The 18,729-nt window shown below is 51.0% G+C and overlaps 4 protein-coding genes across 4 annotated transcripts; all 4 read right to left on the minus strand.

The window, feature by feature from the left end:
* Positions 1 to 619: 619 nt before the first annotated feature.
* Positions 620 to 2,584, minus strand: LOC148838219 (zona pellucida sperm-binding protein 4-like). The gene is made up of 9 exons (XM_088911487.1): positions 2,371 to 2,584; positions 2,101 to 2,288; positions 1,924 to 2,021; positions 1,721 to 1,848; positions 1,453 to 1,642; positions 1,221 to 1,368; positions 1,061 to 1,139; positions 828 to 953; positions 620 to 750 (listed from the first exon to the last, which is right to left on the minus strand). Exons 1-9 carry the CDS (start codon positions 2,582 to 2,584, stop codon positions 620 to 622), a joined length of 1,302 nt encoding a protein of 433 aa, XP_088767613.1.
* Positions 2,585 to 5,022: 2,438 nt separating this feature from the next.
* Positions 5,023 to 7,492, minus strand: LOC148838220 (zona pellucida sperm-binding protein 3-like). Its single transcript, XM_088911309.1, has 9 exons — positions 7,106 to 7,492; positions 6,912 to 7,030; positions 6,720 to 6,823; positions 6,312 to 6,489; positions 6,120 to 6,237; positions 5,954 to 6,039; positions 5,767 to 5,879; positions 5,274 to 5,408; positions 5,023 to 5,156 (listed from the first exon to the last, which is right to left on the minus strand). The coding sequence occupies exons 1-9, from the start codon at positions 7,490 to 7,492 to the stop codon at positions 5,023 to 5,025; spliced, it is 1,374 nt and encodes a 457-aa protein (XP_088767435.1).
* Positions 7,493 to 9,720: 2,228 nt separating this feature from the next.
* On the minus strand, positions 9,721 to 11,685 carry LOC148838221 (zona pellucida sperm-binding protein 4-like). Its single transcript, XM_088911488.1, has 9 exons — positions 11,472 to 11,685; positions 11,202 to 11,389; positions 11,025 to 11,122; positions 10,822 to 10,949; positions 10,554 to 10,743; positions 10,322 to 10,469; positions 10,162 to 10,240; positions 9,929 to 10,054; positions 9,721 to 9,851 (listed from the first exon to the last, which is right to left on the minus strand). Exons 1-9 carry the CDS (start codon positions 11,683 to 11,685, stop codon positions 9,721 to 9,723), a joined length of 1,302 nt encoding a protein of 433 aa, XP_088767614.1.
* A 2,438-nt stretch (positions 11,686 to 14,123) lies between these two features.
* LOC148838222 (zona pellucida sperm-binding protein 3-like) lies at positions 14,124 to 16,593 on the minus strand. Its single transcript, XM_088911331.1, has 9 exons — positions 16,207 to 16,593; positions 16,013 to 16,131; positions 15,821 to 15,924; positions 15,413 to 15,590; positions 15,221 to 15,338; positions 15,055 to 15,140; positions 14,868 to 14,980; positions 14,375 to 14,509; positions 14,124 to 14,257 (listed from the first exon to the last, which is right to left on the minus strand). Exons 1-9 carry the CDS (start codon positions 16,591 to 16,593, stop codon positions 14,124 to 14,126), a joined length of 1,374 nt encoding a protein of 457 aa, XP_088767457.1.
* Between the last annotated feature and the right edge of the window lie 2,136 nt (positions 16,594 to 18,729).

Here is an 18,729-nt window from a genome sequence, read left to right on the forward strand (position 1 = left end):
CATTTTACACCCGTCACTAACCCCCCTTGAAATCATGTCATTTAGGTGATCATGAATGTTGGTGTTTTTGAGTGAAAAACCTGATTTTATTTTTATCATCAAGTATGGACCAGTGTCTCCCAAATGACCTCCCAGGTACCCCAAGTCCAATCCCGCCACTTCCATTTCTCTTCAGAGAACAGAAGCCAAGACCACAGATTATTCCGCTCTAAAGCCACTTCCTGGATTGCATGACGTTGGGCCTGTGTGAGGAGCAGGCAGTACTGCCGCAGTAAGTGGAGGTACGAAATCGGCTCCCCTACAGTCGCTGCAAGGGGAACAGCGCTGCCCACGACTCCAAGCAGCACCTGCACTATTAATTACCTTCCTCAGCGGTCAGATTACCGAGATGAAGGAGAGGGAGCAGACTGTGGTTCTGGAAGAGGTTTCAGAGCTGGATGCAGAAAAGCCAGTATATGCAAAAAGTGCTCTTGCTGCAATAATCATTACATTGATCTGTTAAGCAGCGTTTTTGCCACCATTCCGTCTAGAAAGAACGCAGCTGTAAGCGTCTTATACAATCTTTAAGAAAGTAAAAAGGAAAAAGGCTGAGGAGGACCAGAGTTCACTTCTCCCTTTATTATGCTCCAGTTACAGCTTTGTTCTGTGTACAAGGTCTGAATCTCCACACAGCTACCAGCAGCAGAGCAGAGACCACAAGCACAGTGGAGGCAGCTACTGCCAGCAAACCATAGCTGAAGACCTGGGGCACTGAGGAGAGAGCAGGCAGCAGTCAGTACACAGCCAGAGCAACACGCCAACACCGCTCACACAGTGGAGCCTCTCACCTTCAGACCAGAGCCGATGCGCTTCACCCTGGGCTGGGAGCTCAGAGGCAGTCAGGATCACTTCTCCACTAGAGACCACTGCAGTGTCTTTGGAGGAGCCCCCGCGTGCTGCAGCAACAGCCCTTCCTGGAAGAGGAACAGAAGAACTGCTGGGAGGACTGACGACCAGGATTCAGCAGCCAACAGCTACCCCTCAGCTGGAGCACTGGAGCCGACATGCGACAGGTACTCACTCCTCCTGCTGATGCAGGTTGGGACACAGCGGTCAGTAGCAGTAGGCTGGCACACCGCTGCACTGCAGTGGATGTAGACCTGGAGAGAGCAGAGCAGGGCTGAGAGAAGGTCAGCTGCCCTCGGGCATCAAGCTGGTGCCTCCCAGCCGCGGCTCCTTACCGTCTCCTTCAGGGGGAGCTGGGAGGCAGGGTCCACAAAAGTGAACATCCGGACCATGAAGCGCTGGTAGTGCGTTGGGTACAGCAGCCCTGAGGAGCCGCCCACAGGGATCAGAGTGGTCTGGTAGTTGTCATCTCTGTATGGGCACCTGCAACAGGAGGAGCAGGGTGAGAGCTCTGCCAGCAGGGGTCAGCAGTGGGGAATCCAGCAAGAGCTACAGAGGACAGGTTACCCAGCAACCAGGAGGCTCCACTGGGGCTGGCTCAGAGGGCTTGGGGTGGAAGTGGCCCAGCAGTCTCCCAGCGTCAGGACAATATTGGGATCTGTCCTCTGCAAGATGTGAACCTCCACATACACAGGATCCTGCAGGACCTTGGTCACAGGGTAGTCACCCTCACTGTAGTAGGAGTCATACTGCTCTCCTGAGGAGGAGGAAGGAGCTTTAGCACTATTTCACCCTGCAGGGCAGCCGAGCAGAGCTGAAGGCTCAGCAGAGGTACCTCTCGCCAGTTGGAGCTCCACACGGAGAGGTCCTGGGGACACTGCTGGAGGGGGTGGAGAGACCGTATAGACCACTGCCTGCAGAGGAACCAGCTCATCATCTGCATACTTGCACTGGAAGAACAGCCTGCAGGAAGAAGCCGGCCATCAGGAACTGGCACAGGCCGAGGGGAGCCGAGGAAGGAGAAGGCAACCTGCCCACCTGTAGGCACTGTCCCTCGTGATGGAGCCATCAGGTCCCGGCCTCACCTCGAAGCTGGAGTTCATCAGGTTCTCATACACTACAGCACCAGCCTCCACCTGGAAGAGGGGTGGGGACATGACGGGCACAGCCTGCACACGCTGGCGCTCTGGGAACAAGACACTGGCTGCAACTCACCCTCATCCTGGTGCCACAGGCACTGACTGGGAACTTGAACATGGCAAAGCCAGCAGTGGTGCCAACAGGGCCACAGGCTGCACTGCCACCCCCCAGCAGACTGACCGAGTCCAGGCTCAGCGGAGGGCTGGTGGCATTCCTGGACACCACAACCACAAACTGACCATCCCTGGTGCACTGCACAGTCACTGAGGGGATACAAAGGCTGGATTCAGTCCCAGTATAAAAAAAGGAATCCTGCTCCGAAATGCGCAGGTTACACAAACCCACCGTCATTCCCATAGTAGCAGCGCCTCTGGCTTGTCTGATCAAAGCAACAGTTTCCTGCTTCACAGTCGGCTCTCGTGATGGTCGGGTCTCCACACACCACCTTGTCATTATCGCTCACCAGACATTTCTGATTCTGGGCTAGAGCCACATCCAGCAACACAAAAAGCAAGGCACACAGACTCCACACTTTCCCACTGACCCCAGACTTCTCCATGGCGGAACTCGGAGAGGAACTAGAGGAAAGCCGCGCTCAGCGCCTTAAGTTCTCTCTGCGCGCTGATCGGCTGAGCTCGGCGATTGGACAGCAGCAGGCTGAAGCGGGCGCACGAGGAGCTCAGACGCTCTGCGCGTCTCCAGGGTCAGGAATTGAGTCCAGGTGCGCAGATCGCTCTGCTGGTTCTCTCCAGCGTCATTCTTAAGAATTGTCTTCATCCGTGATGTGTTAACAAGTGAGGAAACAGAACCTCAGCGGTGATTTTGAAATCCAATTAAAATCAGCACTGCTTAAAATTGCACATCATTGGGCTGCTAATATATTTGGATGTTTGAGCCAGGAATCATTTGCTCTTGCTGGTTTAAAAGAAAGACGAAATAGTAGTGATGTCAGACTCGAAACGGCTTCGATTCATTTGGAGCAGAGCGTTACCATACTGTACACTGCTCCGAAGTCCGTATGAAAAGGCGCGTGACTAGGCCGAACGCGACTTCATTGCGTCACAGTTTCGAAATGTTTCAAATGTTTTGCCGGGATTCGGCACAGGAAAAATTAAGAGCAAGCTGGTGATCTGAGATCACGTTTTGACCATATACACATAAATGGAAAGTACAAAATGATATATCTGTTCCCCGGTTTGTGATTGGGTGCTACCTGTCATCACCTCATTTGCCACACCCTCGAAACGTTTTAAAAGTTATATAAAGCCTGTCTAAGCCTCGGTTTTTTGGCGAAGTCTTGCCTCAGCCTCCTGAGTGCCTTGTACTGAGCCGTGTTCTTACTGTCAGCCTGTTTTCCTGCCTCCACCTAGTTTCTTTCTTTGACTCCGAGCCTGCCTAGTCCACAGTACCCTGGGAGCTCCTGTTTGAACCTTCGCCTGTACACTGACCTTGATTTGTGAGAATTCTTAACAAATAGGACCTCTGCTTCGTCAAAATGATAGCAAATCATAACTTAAAAAGTACTGCACTGAAACCTTTGTGGAAAGCAATAGCAGAAATAATGATGAAGGTGAAACGCTTAAATCAAGTGCCATCAGTAACAAGGGAGGCGAGATCAGCAAAGCTGTGAAGATGGGAAAGTTTGATCGAAAACGTTCTAGAACTGTGCTTGTGTTGTTGACCTCAGGTATGCTTTAATCCGCTTGAGCTCTGAGGAGAGCGGCTACAGGTTGAATTCACACCTCCATTTAGTAAAATACTGGAGAAGCCGCACGGAAAGCAATGCGTTTTAATGCCGCTTACGTATAATCGCTGAACTGTGCGTTCACGCTTTTGTTTGTGCGGGTAGGGACGATTTTTAGCCAGGTGGGATTTATTTAGCCACACGGCCCGTGTACAATTGCGGCAAACGAGAATCTGCTAACTTCTAGCAAGAACACGTCGAATAGTCTACGTGTCTACCGTTTGTTAGTTACATGGATCTAACAGAGAGGAAGCTGGAGGATCTTGCGGCGGTTTTTCAGCCTTCGTTTACATCTCTTCTGCTCATGCAAGCTAATTTTGTTTAGGCTCTTGTCTTAGACTGTACTGTGCATTAGAACGAAAGCCTAAGAACAATACTGTTTAGAAAAACCCACACACTTAGTTTGAGAATACTGTAGAGCCATGCGCACGCAAGGCGGGCTGGGGACTAGGGGACTGTACTGTATATAGTGGGACGGAGGCTGGAAACAGGCTCTTCCCTTCGTGTCCGTTAGTGTAGGTGTAGCGCTGTAATCCCTGGCCCTGTGTGTGTGTGTGTGTACACCTTTCCCCGCTTCCGATTAACCTCTTTTTTCCGACTTCTACGCCCGCTCCATTCGGTACTGAACTCCGTGGTCGTAACAAAATATTTTCATCTCATAACGAAGTAAAAAAAGTCAGATCCCTTTAACCATGTAACTCCATAAAACCGAAGGAAAGGAGAATCATAGCAGGCGTCTCCGTGACAGTCAAGAGCCTCAGATGGCAACACTCTGAAAGTGTCTGCCCTGTGGCTCTCCTCTAACGTTCATAAAAGATGCTGTCTCACCTAGAACCTGACTTAGAAGAAAAAGCAGCCATCCATGTGCTGCTGTCAGGGACGTGTAACAGCCTGGAGTCCAGGCTGCTCCCATGAGTACTACAGCAGCAGTGAACAGTGAAGCAGCCATCATCAGCTGCAGAGAAGCTCCCCACCCATAGCATCTACTCTACAGAGTGGAGCTGCAGTTTAATGCTAAGCATCTGCACAAGAAAGGCTGTCAGACTAGCTGAAAGCCACTGGAGCCAGTGCAGTAACAGCCCAAGCCCACCAGGCATTGCTCGCCCTCTGCTCACAGTGCTTGTGGCAAAGACACTGAACGGGCTAGCATGGCGAGGACATGAGAGGTCAGCGCATTAAGCAGGTGTCAAGATCTATTGCACTGGCTTAACAAAGGAACAAGTATCACACAGAGACAGTTTCCAATCCCTCCTTTATTTCTCCATCACAGTCAGCTCAGTGGATTTACTCTGCAGTCTCCTGTAAAGGACAGTCCCCAGCACAGCCACACAGACCAGCCCCACCACTGCCCCCAGAGCAGCCAGGATCACAGGCTCAGCAGACACTCCTGGAAAGAGAGGACAGGTTAGCTCACACTGCTCTACCATAGAGATGCTTTTAGACCAGTTCAGTCCCACTGAGACTCCAGTCAGTATACAGGTTGGGTACTAAAGGCTTCCTCTACCTGTTGCATCACCTTCCTCCTGTGCTCTCAGCTGAGACCTCTGACCTGTCACCTCTGCTGGGCTGTCAACAGCCTGCTCTCCCAGCACAAACAGAGGACCAACTGTGGCATCGCCTTCCCACTCAGCAGCTGCAACTGGAAGGAATTCTGGATTGAAAAACCTACAGCGCTGCAGAAGACAGCATTCACTTTCACATAAACCTGACCAGGATTTTTTAAGGAGCATGTTGGAGGGAAGGACACCCTTTGTAACGCTCCTTTTCATGTCGCAATCCAGAGAACAGTTGCTTTTCCACATTTTGCCTACATTCCCCAAGAATAAGAGCAGGAGGGATCGTGTACAGCATACAGTGCCATGGTTTTCTATGAAGACTTCTGCTCACAATCCCTCAATGTACCAATGTTCATACTACTGGAGTGGAACACTAGCATCTACAAGAACTAGAAGCCCCTCTCCTCATTTTGAGAAACCACAAGCAAGAGAGAGTCTCACCCTCTTTAGATCCCAGATCCCTCTTCATTCTCATCCAGTGCCTGGATTTGGTAGTAGGACAGCTGGAGTCACAGCAGCTGCACACCTGATCACTCCCATCCACAGACCGCCACCTACAGCAGGACAGGCATCACTGCAGACACCCGCATCAGAGCACATTGCAGCCAACACCCTCCTCCTCACTTACACATTCCCAGTAGTGTAGCAGGCCTTGTTCAGGGAGTCCACACTCTGGGAAGCAGCAGTCACCTTCAGAAGGCAGGTGATGTAGATCTGGAACAGCACACCTTCAGTCAGAGGCTCCACTGCAGCTAAACCTCCTCACAGCCCAGAGGCCACAGGAAGACACTCACTGAGCTCCTGGCATCTTGATAGAACCTGAAGGCATCCAGCTCCATCCTCAGCTTGCTGTCCTGGGGTCTTGGCATGAACTGAGAACTGGAGCCGGTTGTTCTGGCATCAGTCAGGCACCTGGGGGAGAGGGGAGGTCATTGCAAGTGCACCGTCTGCACAGCAGTTCCTCCATCAGAAGGCACAGGACTCACCCGTGATTCTCAATGAAGGCATATCTGGGGGTAGAGGTCTGGTCAGGCACCAGGGTGGCCACACAGCTGTCCACAAAGAGCCGGAGGGGCTGGTGGTCGGCCTGGCTGACGGAGGCTTCAATATTCAGGACGTCCCCCAGGTAGAACACGTTGGAGGTCCTTGGGGAGCTCCAGTCATCTAGCATTGGAGAGGAGCCATTACTCATGGCGACGAATAGGTCCAGCAGGAAAATAGCAGAGAACCAGATGAACGTCTCCCAAATACAGATCCCTTCAAAGAGCTCCGGTTACTGGGAGCAAGCCTTCATAGACCCCCAGTCAAGCCAATTCAACAAAGCAATCTTCTCTAGCAGACATCCCCAGTGCGAAAGGGAGTCTTGCTGCACCTCTCCCTACAGGAGCACATACCAGCCATGAGCACCAGGGAGAAATCCAGGACATCCTCCGCAGACTTGGTGGAAGTGTAGGGGACCCAGGTGGGCTTCAGGGCGCTGCTGCTCACATTGTAAAACCTGGGAAAGAGACTCCGGCAGAGTGACACGGTCCTTATTCAGCCCTGGAGCTCCGTGGACCCTGCAGGACAGCAGATGCCTCCCTCACCTCATGTAGCGACACTCAATACCGACAACGGCGCCATTAGTTCTCACGATGGGGGTGTTGGCAATCGCCCGCGGGGTGTAGCTGAGAGAGAAGCTGTACACTAGCTCCTCTGGCGCGCTCTGGGAGAGAAGCGACAGGTGAAGCCGGCACACCACTAAAATACGAAGCTAGAATGTCAAAGCCGGACACCCTACCGTCAGCGAACTACGACACGCCTGCAGCTCGGACTCGAAGATCAGGACCTGCGCCGCGTCGTCTTGCCTTGTGGCCGCACAGTCTCCCAGACTGACGTCCGAGGAGTTGATCAGCTGACCGGTACCGAACAGGTCTCTCCTGACTTGCACCACGATTTGACTCTCCCCGCACGCTACCGACACAGCCCGCCCGAGCGGCGTATCCTGCTGTGGAAACCAAGGAGTTTTGTAGAACACAGCCCCCTTGTGCGTGATACCGGTTCGCCGTCCGGGAGCTGAGCGCCATGTAGCGGCGTCACAGAAAACGCCGCAACAAAAGAACACCAAGACGCTGAAGAGAGAAATGCCCGAAACCCACATTTTGTTTCCCACAGAGAACGAATCCATGATACCTACTGTTTGCGAAGTACGTCTTTTTAAAGGCACAGAGATATTCTCTCTTAATGAGGTTCAGGTTTGCCGACAGAGAAAGCAGATTCTCACGCGAACAAACTCAGTGTCCGCTCGTACTGAGGAGCCCGGATAGAGCGCGGGAGTCGGGGAAGATCAGAGCAGCGATCATGAAACAATAGGACCGGTGATGTTTTACGTATTCTTTTATTTAATGTTTCCATTTTCTCCGGCTGAGTCAGTGCGTTCTGTTGTAATTACGCATTATGATCCAATTTCTACCTTAAATGGCATCATGTCGTCCCAGTGCTGGCTGTGAAGACGTCCAGGGGGTGCACTTCGTAACCTTTCTTGAGGATTTTGAGAAAATAAAAATGTAAAACTACAGCAAAATCCAGTCCACCTCAGGCTAGGACTAAATCGCTGCTGATAACGTATTCTTAGTCAAATGTGTTTTTGCCTTAGTGTTAAATCACATAGGGCATTATGAAATTATAGAAAATGCAGGCAGGCCTTTCAATGTGTAGTTTTTTTATCTTACATTTCGTTTAACATGAATCCTAAATCCACTCAAATTACGTCTTAATTTGCGCTACACGTGTGATTTCAGATCAATGAACTGATTAGTCGTGTTGCCGAGACAAACCCGCTGCATTAGAGCATCAGAGAGCGAATGAGACAGTGTCGCGTAAGCAGGGAGAAGCCTGGGATGTTGGCGCTAATGAAGGAGCTGCAGACAGACGAGAGAACACGTGTACTCTGTGCCTGCGGGCTGAAATCGCACACATTAGGAAAATAAGTTTGAATTTCGACATTCGGCACAGCCAGCAGCCATTTCATCTGCAGCTCACAACTGGCAGCCCACTAAAGCTGAGCAGGTGTGAGCCTGGTCAGTACCTGGATGGGAGAGCTCCTGGGAACAACTAAGGTTTCTGCCAGAAGAGGAGTTAGTGGGGCCAGCAGGGGGCGCTAACCCTGTGGTCCATGTGGGTCCTAATGCCCCAGTATAGTGATGGGGACACTAGACTGTAAACAGGCGCCGTCCTTCGGCTGAGACGTAAAACCGAGGTCCTGACTCTCTGTGGTCATTAAAAATCCCAGGGCGTCTCTCTAAAAGAATCATGGCCTCCTAATAATCCCCATCTGTGAATCTTCTCCCCCCTGAGAGCTGGTGTGGTGAGCGTTCTGGCGCACTATGGCTGCCGTCGCATCCTCCAGGTGGTGGAGGGGAGTCCACATTACCAGAAAAGCGCTATACAAGTGGAAGTAAATAATTAATAATTGAAGTATTACTTCAGAATAATTACCACATACACTGGTGGTTCAAAATACAATTTGAAAGAGGTCAGTCTTCTTGCACGTTCAGCAGGGTTTAATCTTTTAAAGTTAATGCCTCATTTTTCTTTCAGACGAGGGCTTCCGAATCACGTGGGGAATTGAGATTGGTCAAAAATCCCCAAGTTGTCAAAGGTTTCTCTCCTAGCTTTTAACAGGATTAAAAGTTTCTCCAATTGTAGTAGAGGCAAATATTGCTCAAAATTCTTGCGATGCCAATAAACTGCGCCGATTGCAATATTCAACTGCATGATTGATCACTGATCCCAGACATTTTACACCCGTCACTAACCCCCCTTGAAATCATGTCATTTAGGTGATCATGAATGTTGGTGTTTTTGAGTGAAAAACCTGATTTTATTTTTATCATCAAGTATGGACCAGTGTCTCCCAAATGACCGCCCAGGTACCCCAAGTCCAATCCCGCCACTTCCATTTCTCTTCAGAGAACAGAAGCCAAGACCACAGATTATTCCGCTCTAAAGCCACTTCCTGGATTGCATGACGTTGGGCCTGTGTGAGGAGCAGGCAGTACTGCCGCAGTAAGTGGAGGTACGAAATCGGCTCCCCTACAGTCGCTGCAAGGGGAACAGCGCTGCCCACGACTCCAAGCAGCACCTGCACTATTAATTACCTTCCTCAGCGGTCAGATTACCGAGATGAAGGAGAGGGAGCAGACTGTGGTTCTGGAAGAGGTTTCAGAGCTGGATGCAGAAAAGCCAGTATATGCAAAAAGTGCTCTTGCTGCAATAATCATTACATTGATCTGTTAAGCAGCGTTTTTGCCACCATTCCGTCTAGAAAGAACGCAGCTGTAAGCGTCTTATACAATCTTTAAGAAAGTAAAAAGGAAAAAGGCTGAGGAGGACCAGAGTTCACTTCTCCCTTTATTATGCTCCAGTTACAGCTTTGTTCTGTGTACAAGGTCTGAATCTCCACACAGCTACCAGCAGCAGAGCAGAGACCACAAGCACAGTGGAGGCAGCTACTGCCAGCAAACCATAGCTGAAGACCTGGGGCACTGAGGAGAGAGCAGGCAGCAGTCAGTACACAGCCAGAGCAACACGCCAACACCGCTCACACAGTGGAGCCTCTCACCTTCAGACCAGAGCCGATGCGCTTCACCCTGGGCTGGGAGCTCAGAGGCAGTCAGGATCACTTCTCCACTAGAGACCACTGCAGTGTCTTTGGAGGAGCCCCCGCGTGCTGCAGCAACAGCCCTTCCTGGAAGAGGAACAGAAGAACTGCTGGGAGGACTGACGACCAGGATTCAGCAGCCAACAGCTACCCCTCAGCTGGAGCACTGGAGCCGACATGCGACAGGTACTCACTCCTCCTGCTGATGCAGGTTGGGACACAGCGGTCAGTAGCAGTAGGCTGGCACACCGCTGCACTGCAGTGGATGTAGACCTGGAGAGAGCAGAGCAGGGCTGAGAGAAGGTCAGCTGCCCTCGGGCATCAAGCTGGTGCCTCCCAGCCGCGGCTCCTTACCGTCTCCTTCAGGGGGAGCTGGGAGGCAGGGTCCACAAAAGTGAACATCCGGACCATGAAGCGCTGGTAGTGCGTTGGGTACAGCAGCCCTGAGGAGCCGCCCACAGGGATCAGAGTGGTCTGGTAGTTGTCATCTCTGTATGGGCACCTGCAACAGGAGGAGCAGGGTGAGAGCTCTGCCAGCAGGGGTCAGCAGTGGGGAATCCAGCAAGAGCTACAGAGGACAGGTTACCCAGCAACCAGGAGGCTCCACTGGGGCTGGCTCAGAGGGCTTGGGGTGGAAGTGGCCCAGCAGTCTCCCAGCGTCAGGACAATATTGGGATCTGTCCTCTGCAAGATGTGAACCTCCACATACACAGGATCCTGCAGGACCTTGGTCACAGGGTAGTCACCCTCACTGTAGTAGGAGTCATACTGCTCTCCTGAGGAGGAGGAAGGAGCTTTAGCACTATTTCACCCTGCAGGGCAGCCGAGCAGAGCTGAAGGCTCAGCAGAGGTACCTCTCGCCAGTTGGAGCTCCACACGGAGAGGTCCTGGGGACACTGCTGGAGGGGGTGGAGAGACCGTATAGACCACTGCCTGCAGAGGAACCAGCTCATCATCTGCATACTTGCACTGGAAGAACAGCCTGCAGGAAGAAGCCGGCCATCAGGAACTGGCACAGGCCGAGGGGAGCCGAGGAAGGAGAAGGCAACCTGCCCACCTGTAGGCACTGTCCCTCGTGATGGAGCCATCAGGTCCCGGCCTCACCTCGAAGCTGGAGTTCATCAGGTTCTCATACACTACAGCACCAGCCTCCACCTGGAAGAGGGGTGGGGACATGACGGGCACAGCCTGCACACGCTGGCGCTCTGGGAACAAGACACTGGCTGCAACTCACCCTCATCCTGGTGCCACAGGCACTGACTGGGAACTTGAACATGGCAAAGCCAGCAGTGGTGCCAACAGGGCCACAGGCTGCACTGCCACCCCCCAGCAGACTGACCGAGTCCAGGCTCAGCGGAGGGCTGGTGGCATTCCTGGACACCACAACCACAAACTGACCATCCCTGGTGCACTGCACAGTCACTGAGGGGATACAAAGGCTGGATTCAGTCCCAGTATAAAAAAAGGAATCCTGCTCCGAAATGCGCAGGTTACACAAACCCACCGTCATTCCCATAGTAGCAGCGCCTCTGGCTTGTCTGATCAAAGCAACAGTTTCCTGCTTCACAGTCGGCTCTCGTGATGGTCGGGTCTCCACACACCACCTTGTCATTATCGCTCACCAGACATTTCTGATTCTGGGCTAGAGCCACATCCAGCAACACAAAAAGCAAGGCACACAGACTCCACACTTTCCCACTGACCCCAGACTTCTCCATGGCGGAACTCGGAGAGGAACTAGAGGAAAGCCGCGCTCAGCGCCTTAAGTTCTCTCTGCGCGCTGATCGGCTGAGCTCGGCGATTGGACAGCAGCAGGCTGAAGCGGGCGCACGAGGAGCTCAGACGCTCTGCGCGTCTCCAGGGTCAGGAATTGAGTCCAGGTGCGCAGATCGCTCTGCTGGTTCTCTCCAGCGTCATTCTTAAGAATTGTCTTCATCCGTGATGTGTTAACAAGTGAGGAAACAGAACCTCAGCGGTGATTTTGAAATCCAATTAAAATCAGCACTGCTTAAAATTGCACATCATTGGGCTGCTAATATATTTGGATGTTTGAGCCAGGAATCATTTGCTCTTGCTGGTTTAAAAGAAAGACGAAATAGTAGTGATGTCAGACTCGAAACGGCTTCGATTCATTTGGAGCAGAGCGTTACCATACTGTACACTGCTCCGAAGTCCGTATGAAAAGGCGCGTGACTAGGCCGAACGCGACTTCATTGCGTCACAGTTTCGAAATGTTTCAAATGTTTTGCCGGGATTCGGCACAGGAAAAATTAAGAGCAAGCTGGTGATCTGAGATCACGTTTTGACCATATACACATAAATGGAAAGTACAAAATGATATATCTGTTCCCCGGTTTGTGATTGGGTGCTACCTGTCATCACCTCATTTGCCACACCCTCGAAACGTTTTAAAAGTTATATAAAGCCTGTCTAAGCCTCGGTTTTTTGGCGAAGTCTTGCCTCAGCCTCCTGAGTGCCTTGTACTGAGCCGTGTTCTTACTGTCAGCCTGTTTTCCTGCCTCCACCTAGTTTCTTTCTTTGACTCCGAGCCTGCCTAGTCCACAGTACCCTGGGAGCTCCTGTTTGAACCTTCGCCTGTACACTGACCTTGATTTGTGAGAATTCTTAACAAATAGGACCTCTGCTTCGTCAAAATGATAGCAAATCATAACTTAAAAAGTACTGCACTGAAACCTTTGTGGAAAGCAATAGCAGAAATAATGATGAAGGTGAAACGCTTAAATCAAGTGCCATCAGTAACAAGGGAGGCGAGATCAGCAAAGCTGTGAAGATGGGAAAGTTTGATCGAAAACGTTCTAGAACTGTGCTTGTGTTGTTGACCTCAGGTATGCTTTAATCCGCTTGAGCTCTGAGGAGAGCGGCTACAGGTTGAATTCACACCTCCATTTAGTAAAATACTGGAGAAGCCGCACGGAAAGCAATGCGTTTTAATGCCGCTTACGTATAATCGCTGAACTGTGCGTTCACGCTTTTGTTTGTGCGGGTAGGGACGATTTTTAGCCAGGTGGGATTTATTTAGCCACACGGCCCGTGTACAATTGCGGCAAACGAGAATCTGCTAACTTCTAGCAAGAACACGTCGAATAGTCTACGTGTCTACCGTTTGTTAGTTACATGGATCTAACAGAGAGGAAGCTGGAGGATCTTGCGGCGGTTTTTCAGCCTTCGTTTACATCTCTTCTGCTCATGCAAGCTAATTTTGTTTAGGCTCTTGTCTTAGACTGTACTGTGCATTAGAACGAAAGCCTAAGAACAATACTGTTTAGAAAAACCCACACACTTAGTTTGAGAATACTGTAGAGCCATGCGCACGCAAGGCGGGCTGGGGACTAGGGGACTGTACTGTATATAGTGGGACGGAGGCTGGAAACAGGCTCTTCCCTTCGTGTCCGTTAGTGTAGGTGTAGCGCTGTAATCCCTGGCCCTGTGTGTGTGTGTGTGTACACCTTTCCCCGCTTCCGATTAACCTCTTTTTTCCGACTTCTACGCCCGCTCCATTCGGTACTGAACTCCGTGGTCGTAACAAAATATTTTCATCTCATAACGAAGTAAAAAAAGTCAGATCCCTTTAACCATGTAACTCCATAAAACCGAAGGAAAGGAGAATCATAGCAGGCGTCTCCGTGACAGTCAAGAGCCTCAGATGGCAACACTCTGAAAGTGTCTGCCCTGTGGCTCTCCTCTAACGTTCATAAAAGATGCTGTCTCACCTAGAACCTGACTTAGAAGAAAAAGCAGCCATCCATGTGCTGCTGTCAGGGACGTGTAACAGCCTGGAGTCCAGGCTGCTCCCATGAGTACTACAGCAGCAGTGAACAGTGAAGCAGCCATCATCAGCTGCAGAGAAGCTCCCCACCCATAGCATCTACTCTACAGAGTGGAGCTGCAGTTTAATGCTAAGCATCTGCACAAGAAAGGCTGTCAGACTAGCTGAAAGCCACTGGAGCCAGTGCAGTAACAGCCCAAGCCCACCAGGCATTGCTCGCCCTCTGCTCACAGTGCTTGTGGCAAAGACACTGAACGGGCTAGCATGGCGAGGACATGAGAGGTCAGCGCATTAAGCAGGTGTCAAGATCTATTGCACTGGCTTAACAAAGGAACAAGTATCACACAGAGACAGTTTCCAATCCCTCCTTTATTTCTCCATCACAGTCAGCTCAGTGGATTTACTCTGCAGTCTCCTGTAAAGGACAGTCCCCAGCACAGCCACACAGACCAGCCCCACCACTGCCCCCAGAGCAGCCAGGATCACAGGCTCAGCAGACACTCCTGGAAAGAGAGGACAGGTTAGCTCACACTGCTCTACCATAGAGATGCTTTTAGACCAGTTCAGTCCCACTGAGACTCCAGTCAGTATACAGGTTGGGTACTAAAGGCTTCCTCTACCTGTTGCATCACCTTCCTCCTGTGCTCTCAGCTGAGACCTCTGACCTGTCACCTCTGCTGGGCTGTCAACAGCCTGCTCTCCCAGCACAAACAGAGGACCAACTGTGGCATCGCCTTCCCACTCAGCAGCTGCAACTGGAAGGAATTCTGGATTGAAAAACCTACAGCGCTGCAGAAGACAGCATTCACTTTCACATAAACCTGACCAGGATTTTTTAAGGAGCATGTTGGAGGGAAGGACACCCTTTGTAACGCTCCTTTTCATGTCGCAATCCAGAGAACAGTTGCTTTTCCACATTTTGCCTACATTCCCCAAGAATAAGAGCAGGAGGGATCGTGTACAGCATACAGTGCCATGGTTTTCTATGAAGACTTCTGCTCACAATCCCTCAATGTACCAATGTTCATACTACTGGAGTGGAACACTAGCATCTACAAGAACTAGAAGCCCCTCTCCTCATTTTGAGAAACCACAAGCAAGAGAGAGTCTCACCCTCTTTAGATCCCAGATCCCTCTTCATTCTCATCCAGTGCCTGGATTTGGTAGTAGGACAGCTGGAGTCACAGCAGCTGCACACCTGATCACTCCCATCCACAGACCGCCACCTACAGCAGGACAGGCATCACTGCAGACACCCGCATCAGAGCACATTGCAGCCAACACCCTCCTCCTCACTTACACATTCCCAGTAGTGTAGCAGGCCTTGTTCAGGGAGTCCACACTCTGGGAAGCAGCAGTCACCTTCAGAAGGCAGGTGATGTAGATCTGGAACAGCACACCTTCAGTCAGAGGCTCCACTGCAGCTAAACCTCCTCACAGCCCAGAGGCCACAGGAAGACACTCACTGAGCTCCTGGCATCTTGATAGAACCTGAAGGCATCCAGCTCCATCCTCAGCTTGCTGTCCTGGGGTCTTGGCATGAACTGAGAACTGGAGCCGGTTGTTCTGGCATCAGTCAGGCACCTGGGGGAGAGGGGAGGTCATTGCAAGTGCACCGTCTGCACAGCAGTTCCTCCATCAGAAGGCACAGGACTCACCCGTGATTCTCAATGAAGGCATATCTGGGGGTAGAGGTCTGGTCAGGCACCAGGGTGGCCACACAGCTGTCCACAAAGAGCCGGAGGGGCTGGTGGTCGGCCTGGCTGACGGAGGCTTCAATATTCAGGACGTCCCCCAGGTAGAACACGTTGGAGGTCCTTGGGGAGCTCCAGTCATCTAGCATTGGAGAGGAGCCATTACTCATGGCGACGAATAGGTCCAGCAGGAAAATAGCAGAGAACCAGATGAACGTCTCCCAAATACAGATCCCTTCAAAGAGCTCCGGTTACTGGGAGCAAGCCTTCATAGACCCCCAGTCAAGCCAATTCAACAAAGCAATCTTCTCTAGCAGACATCCCCAGTGCGAAAGGGAGTCTTGCTGCACCTCTCCCTACAGGAGCACATACCAGCCATGAGCACCAGGGAGAAATCCAGGACATCCTCCGCAGACTTGGTGGAAGTGTAGGGGACCCAGGTGGGCTTCAGGGCGCTGCTGCTCACATTGTAAAACCTGGGAAAGAGACTCCGGCAGAGTGACACGGTCCTTATTCAGCCCTGGAGCTCCGTGGACCCTGCAGGACAGCAGATGCCTCCCTCACCTCATGTAGCGACACTCAATACCGACAACGGCGCCATTAGTTCTCACGATGGGGGTGTTGGCAATCGCCCGCGGGGTGTAGCTGAGAGAGAAGCTGTACACTAGCTCCTCTGGCGCGCTCTGGGAGAGAAGCGACAGGTGAAGCCGGCACACCACTAAAATACGAAGCTAGAATGTCAAAGCCGGACACCCTACCGTCAGCGAACTACGACACGCCTGCAGCTCGGACTCGAAGATCAGGACCTGCGCCGCGTCGTCTTGCCTTGTGGCCGCACAGTCTCCCAGACTGACGTCCGAGGAGTTGATCAGCTGACCGGTACCGAACAGGTCTCTCCTGACTTGCACCACGATTTGACTCTCCCCGCACGCTACCGACACAGCCCGCCCGAGCGGCGTATCCTGCTGTGGAAACCAAGGAGTTTTGTAGAACACAGCCCCCTTGTGCGTGATACCGGTTCGCCGTCCGGGAGCTGAGCGCCATGTAGCGGCGTCACAGAAAACGCCGCAACAAAAGAACACCAAGACGCTGAAGAGAGAAATGCCCGAAACCCACATTTTGTTTCCCACAGAGAACGAATCCATGATACCTACTGTTTGCGAAGTACGTCTTTTTAAAGGCACAGAGATATTCTCTCTTAATGAGGTTCAGGTTTGCCGACAGAGAAAGCAGATTCTCACGCGAACAAACTCAGTGTCCGCTCGTACTGAGGAGCCCGGATAGAGCGCGGGAGTCGGGGAAGATCAGAGCAGCGATCATGAAACAATAGGACCGGTGATGTTTTACGTATTCTTTTATTTAATGTTTCCATTTTCTCCGGCTGAGTCAGTGCGTTCTGTTGTAATTACGCATTATGATCCAATTTCTACCTTAAATGGCATCATGTCGTCCCAGTGCTGGCTGTGAAGACGTCCAGGGGGTGCACTTCGTAACCTTTCTTGAGGATTTTGAGAAAATAAAAATGTAAAACTACAGCAAAATCCAGTCCACCTCAGGCTAGGACTAAATCGCTGCTGATAACGTATTCTTAGTCAAATGTGTTTTTGCCTTAGTGTTAAATCACATAGGGCATTATGAAATTATAGAAAATGCAGGCAGGCCTTTCAATGTGTAGTTTTTTTATCTTACATTTCGTTTAACATGAATCCTAAATCCACTCAAATTACGTCTTAATTTGCGCTACACGTGTGATTTCAGATCAATGAACTGATTAGTCGTGTTGCCGAGACAAACCCGCTGCAGTAGAGCATCAGAAAGCGAATGAGACAGTGTCGCGTAAGCAGGGAGAAGCCTGGGATGTTGGCGCTAATGAAGGAGCTGCAGACAGACGAGAGAACACGTGTACTCTGTGCCTGCGGGCTGAAATCGCACACATTAGGAAAATAAGTTTGAATTTCGACATTCGGCACAGCCAGCAGCCATTTCATCTGCAGCTCACAACTGGCAGCCCACTAAAGCTGAGCAGGTGTGAGCCTGGTCAGTACCTGGATGGGAGAGCTCCTGGGAACAACTAAGGTTTCTGCCAGAAGAGGAGTTAGTGGGGCCAGCAGGGGGCGCTAACCCTGTGGTCCATGTGGGTCCTAATGCCCCAGTATAGTGATGGGGACACTAGACTGTAAACAGGCGCCGTCCTTCGGCTGAGACGTAAAACCGAGGTCCTGACTCTCTGTGGTCATTAAAAATCCCAGGGCGTCTCTCTAAAAGAATCATGGCCTCCTAATAATCCCCCATCTGTGAATCTTCTCCCCCCTGAGAGCTGGTGTGGTGAGCGTTCTGGCGCACTATGGCTGCCGTCGCATCCTCCAGGTGGTGGAGGGGAGTCCACATTACCAGAAAAGCGCTATACAAGTGGAAGTAAATAATTAATAATTGAAGTATTACTTCAGAATAATTACCACATACACTGGTGGTTCAAAATACAATTTGAAAGAGGTCAGTCTTCTTGCACGTTCAGCAGGGTTTAATCTTTTAAAGTTAATGCCTCATTTTTCTTTCAGACGAGGGCTTCCGAATCACGTGGGGAATTGAGATTGGTCAAAAATCCCCAAGTTGTCAAAGGTTTCTCTCCTAGCTTTTAACAGGATTAAAAGTTTCTCCAATTGTAGTAGAGGCAAATATTGCTCAAAATTCTTGCGATGCCAATAAACTGCGCCGATTGCAATATTCAACTGCATGATTGATCACTGATCCCAGACATTTTACACCCGTCACTAACCCCCCTTGAAATCATGTCATTTAGGTGATCATGAATGTTGGTGTTTTTGAGTGAAAAACCTGATTTTATTTTTATCATCAAGTATGGACCAGTGTCTCCCAAATGACCTCCCAGGTACCCCAAGTCCAATCCCGCCACTTCCATTTCTCTTCAGAGAACAGAAGCCAAGCCCACAGATTATTCCGCTCTAAAGCCACTTCCTGGATTGCATGACGTTGGGCCTGTGTGAGGAGCAGGCAGTACTGCCGCAGTAAGTGGAGGTACGAAATCGGCTCCCCTACAGTCGCTGCAAGGGGAACAGCGCTGCCCACGACTCCAAGCAGCACCTGCACTATTAATTACCTTCCTCAGCGGTCAGATTACCGAGATGAAGGAGAGGGAGCAGACTGTGGTTCTGGAAGAGGTTTCAGAGCTGGATGCAGAAAAGCCAGTATATGCAAAAAGTGCTCTTGCTGCAATAATCATTACATTGATCTGTTAAGCAGCGTTTTTGCCACCATTCCGT

Source organism: Atractosteus spatula, chromosome 3 (genome assembly GCF_055471065.1).
Source record: "Atractosteus spatula isolate fAtrSpa1 chromosome 3, fAtrSpa1.hap1, whole genome shotgun sequence".
NCBI classification, from domain to species: Eukaryota; Metazoa; Chordata; class Actinopteri; order Semionotiformes; family Lepisosteidae; genus Atractosteus; species Atractosteus spatula.